The 4,267-nt window shown below is 45.5% G+C and overlaps 1 protein-coding gene across 1 annotated transcript; it reads right to left on the minus strand.

The window, feature by feature from the left end:
* Positions 1-122: 122 nt before the first annotated feature.
* Positions 123-3,326, minus strand: LOC133624697 (trypsin I-P1-like). The gene is made up of 5 exons (XM_061988833.1): positions 3,287-3,326; positions 2,893-3,061; positions 2,039-2,292; positions 1,139-1,275; positions 123-272 (listed from the first exon to the last, which is right to left on the minus strand). Exons 1-5 carry the CDS (start codon positions 3,324-3,326, stop codon positions 123-125), a joined length of 750 nt encoding a protein of 249 aa, XP_061844817.1.
* Positions 3,327-4,267: the final 941 nt, after the last annotated feature.

Below are 4,267 nucleotides of genomic sequence, written 5' to 3' on the forward strand. Positions count from 1 at the left end.
GCGAGCTGCACACGGAAAGGGTGCCTGAAAGTCTTTATTTTTTTAATTATTTTTGTATGTCCAGTCCCAAAACAGAAGAAAATGATGAGGAGAAAAAGCAGATCACGCAGAATGAGCGTGTCTCAATTGGCAGCTATAGTTGACTTGATCCAGGAGACATAATTGCAAACCTTTGTGTAAACACCAGGATAGCCTTTCTGCGCACATCCAAGACCCCAGGAAACAACGCCCTGGAGCTGCCCATTGCAGACCACTGGACCACCGGAATCCCCCTGGGCACAGAAAGGATACAGATACTCAGCAAATGCTCTCAGTGTAAGCAAAGAGCCAGAGATTCCAGAAATCATTGACCTTTGAGACAGCTCCACTGTGCTTTTTCTACACACAACTTCTACAAAGGTCATTTCTGATGACCACTCTACACCTGATGCTACTGTGCCTCACCTTGGTTTGGATGAATAAGCGGCCTATTTTTGACGGATGCAGTCCTCAGCAGTTCCTTAGCATATGTGTATCTTATACACTATTCTGCCAAGGACTTGCTCAGAGCTAGGCACACGTGCAATGCAGAGCGACTATCAGGTGTGTTCATTTTCCAGACTTCCTGTGTCTGGACACACTAGCTGCTTCATTTTCTGTGAGTCCAAACCTAGCATTAGCATCCCCTCTGCCAGAGCAGGGCTACTTAGAGTAGGTCACACAGGAACGCATCCAGGTGGGTTTTGAATGCCTCCAGATAAGGAGAATCAACAACCCCTCTGGGCAGCCCGTTCCAGTGCTCCGTCACCCTCACAGTGAAGAAATGATTCCTTGTGTTTCTTTGGAACCTCTTATGTTCCAGCTTGTACCCGTTGCGCCTTGTCCTATCACTAGGTGCAGGCGCAGGCATAGTCTGCTTGTGGAGGTTTAGGGCAGAGGTGTTCGCTGCCTCAAGAAGGGGCTAACCGCTAACTGAGTGGAAAAAAACCTAGGCTCACTCATTAAGCAACTTTTGCCCTAAGCCTCCGCTGCTGTTCAAAAAAACCAACATTCAGACATGACGGTGAAGCGAGTCTAACAGATTCTCTAATGTGAAGGCCTATTCTGTTAGCAAAAAGCAGGAGAGAAACACATGTGAAAGGAGAAGTAGACATTTTACCTGGCAGGAGTCTTTCCCTCCCTCCAAGTATCCTACACATATCATGTTCGAGGTAATTTCCCCAGGGTAGGCTTCGTTGCACGCACTTGAGGAGAGTACAGGAGCCTTCAGGCACTGCAAGGTGTCTGGATACTGAACTGCAGGAAAACACAGAGAGATGGTTGACAAGATCTCCAAGTTCATTTCAGAGGCCTGAGGAGACCTTTCTAAGGGGAAATGTAACCACTGAGTATCTTGTTTTAGCAGTCATCATTTTTCCTCTGAACCATAATCACAGCATGGATTCCTTTTGTTTAGATGGAACAGACTCCACCTAGGGGTACACCATTCTACACTGCAGCCAGAAATCATCAATCAGCAAGCATGGAGCCAAGAGCAACTCTTGTAGCACATATGCTGCAGAAAACTTAGGCCTCAGGAAAACCAGCCTCTCCTCCGGTTCAGGTTTAGTTGTCATCACCAGCCACCATCCACACCTCTGAGCTTGGGAGTAAGAGAGTGGTGCTCTCTTCTAGTAATTTTAGATTGACAGTCAAAGATTTTCATCTTGTTCTCAGAGAACTGACACCTCCATTTACATCAGTTAAATTGCTAGTGCTTGGCACTGTACAGCTGTCAGGGCCAGGCCACAAAATTTATGGCGGTGTGAACGTGCTGGTGAACGGCACATGGACGACTTCAGTGGTTCCATGGTCGTAACATAGAGCAAGATAAAGGACCTTATGAAGGCTTGCCTTTAAAGCAGTTCAGTGGTTACTGTCCCACACAGACTTGATCACTCAAAACGGCCTGTCCCACAGCACTTCCTGTGCTCTACCCTGTACTGCTTGGAATTAACTGTGAGGTCTTAGAGTGTCTCCCGGGCCCTGGTGATGTGGTACGTTCCCACAGAGTACTCACTGCCACTGCTGAGTGTGTTGCCCCAGCCAGAGATTAGGCATGTGGTGCCTGCGGCCACACAGCTGGTAGGCAGAGGAACTGTTTGGACAGCTTTGTTGAGCGTGGCTGCTTTGGAAAGCTTGATGAGCATAATATCATTGTCCAGCGTTGAGGAGCTGTAGCCGGAGTGGCGGATGACTTTAGATGAACTAATCAACTGCTGAGTGGATTCTGTGAGTGCCAGATTGTGTTTCCCAAGCTGCACTTGGATGCGACTGGAAAAGAGAAGGAATGGCATATATTTCACTGCTACAGACAGGTTATGAGGAACATCCCTGTCACCGCATTCACGTGCTTTGACATAGCAATCTCAGCAGCTGTTTTCACGTAGGTTATCTTTCTTGTCCCACAACACGTCCTGAGATCTTACCCACTCCCAGTGCAGGTGGTGAATTTCTGCAACTTGATGTTGTTGAGCTGGGACAAGTTGAATATAAACCAGTGCTTTATACAAGCATTCTGGAAAAAGGCAAACTGCTATCACCCCAATTTCATTCCTCTCCCTGTTCTCCAGTGACTAAGCTTTAGCAAGAGTAGTGCAATTCCTAAGAAATCGCAGTCGGTAACTCCTTGCTCGATTATCACATTGTCATGTCAGAAAGCGCTCTGCATCCACAGAAACGCTCGCAGAAGTGGGAAACCCCTAATGACGATAATGCCTCAGCCCAGCTTCCTGAAGGAGCCACCTATTCCCTGGTTATCTCCTGTCAGAACGGAGTCACTTGCGTATTTGGATCTCAGAGCTCAGAACTCCTGCTAAAAGGGAATGCAAAGAAAGAGAGAGGTCACAGGAGTATACATTCTTTTGCACTCACTATTTGTAGCAGTGAGCAGCTGACAGGACCCACTGGCTGTCGATGAGGGAACCTCCACAGAAGTGATACCCAGAATTCAGGGACACCTGATAGGCAACAGAGCTCTCTGCACAGGTGTAGCCTCCCACGATCTTGTCATCGTCATCATCGGAGTTGACGGGGAAGGCAACTGGGAGATAAGAAGTCAAGAACCCTTACAAAGGCATTGATTCCCCACTCTGTGACACAAGCAATTATGAACAGACAACAGTCAAACAAAGTCGCAGTGCTCTACCTCAAAACTTTTGCAAGTGGAAACCGGACTTCACGTTCCTGCAACAGACTGCCTTGCAAACTTGATCAGAAAATGAGCCACCTTATAAACTGCCAAAATAGAACTCAAAAATATACTCACCAGCCACACCAACAAAGGTGACAAGCAGTATGTATTTCATGATCTTGACACAGCCTCCAGCCTCGACTGGTGGACTGGAAGTGTGAGCTGCTAGAAATACATTTTTTGAAAGGGCCTTATCTCCAGTCCAAGGTTTTCTCCAGACAAAAAGTACACAGTGGAAAATCTGAAGATCCAAATGTGGGCATTAAAAGATAGAAAGTACAAATAACATATCAGTTAATCATAAACCTTTCCTAACATAGAGAGCTATTATTACATTATTCCAGAGGGCAGCCTTCAATTTAAAAATACACTGGGGCTTTGGAAGACGTGGAGTTATTTGTCTGTTTCACTCTTAGATGCAGCATCTGTTGAGGGCAGACCTCAAACCCCTCTGAGATTCTTCTGCGTGGTGTCATTCTTAAAAACGCACATTGCTACCGGAAGCTGTATATTGTAGGTGATGGACACTTAGGACACTATACATTTATTTGGAAAATCAAACACACAACAAACCCAAAACAACCAAACAAGAAATACCCAAAAACCTCTCAGCATTAAGACTGGTGATTTTGGCAAATTCCTTTTCTTGAGTAAACTGTGCGTCTGTGTGTGTGTTTATCACACAGTACATACTGTTTTCCCAAATAAGACTATTCAAAAGTAATTTCAACTAGTGAGTACAAAACCCTCTATTCTGTGCCCCAACCACCTCCCAAGGTAAAGAGTTCAAGTGTGGAAATGTGCACCACATCTCCTTCTTTCCTAATTTCTCTCCCCTAATCTGTAGAATAATATTGGCCTGACTACCAAGCCATATTTTTTATTTAGCTTTGGAATGTTCCATAAATACTCATTTTTGTCATGGAAGCCTTTCTGTGTAATGCTGATGTTTATGGATGCAACGTGTATGAACGCAAATAATGAGATCTTCTGAAATCCGTCTCTGAAAGAGAGAGGATTCCTGTCATGACGCTGACTTTGCCAAAGATAACTGCG

The sequence above is a fragment of the Colius striatus genome, chromosome 1 (genome assembly GCF_028858725.1).
Source record: "Colius striatus isolate bColStr4 chromosome 1, bColStr4.1.hap1, whole genome shotgun sequence".
Classification (NCBI taxonomy): Eukaryota; Metazoa; Chordata; class Aves; order Coliiformes; family Coliidae; genus Colius; species Colius striatus.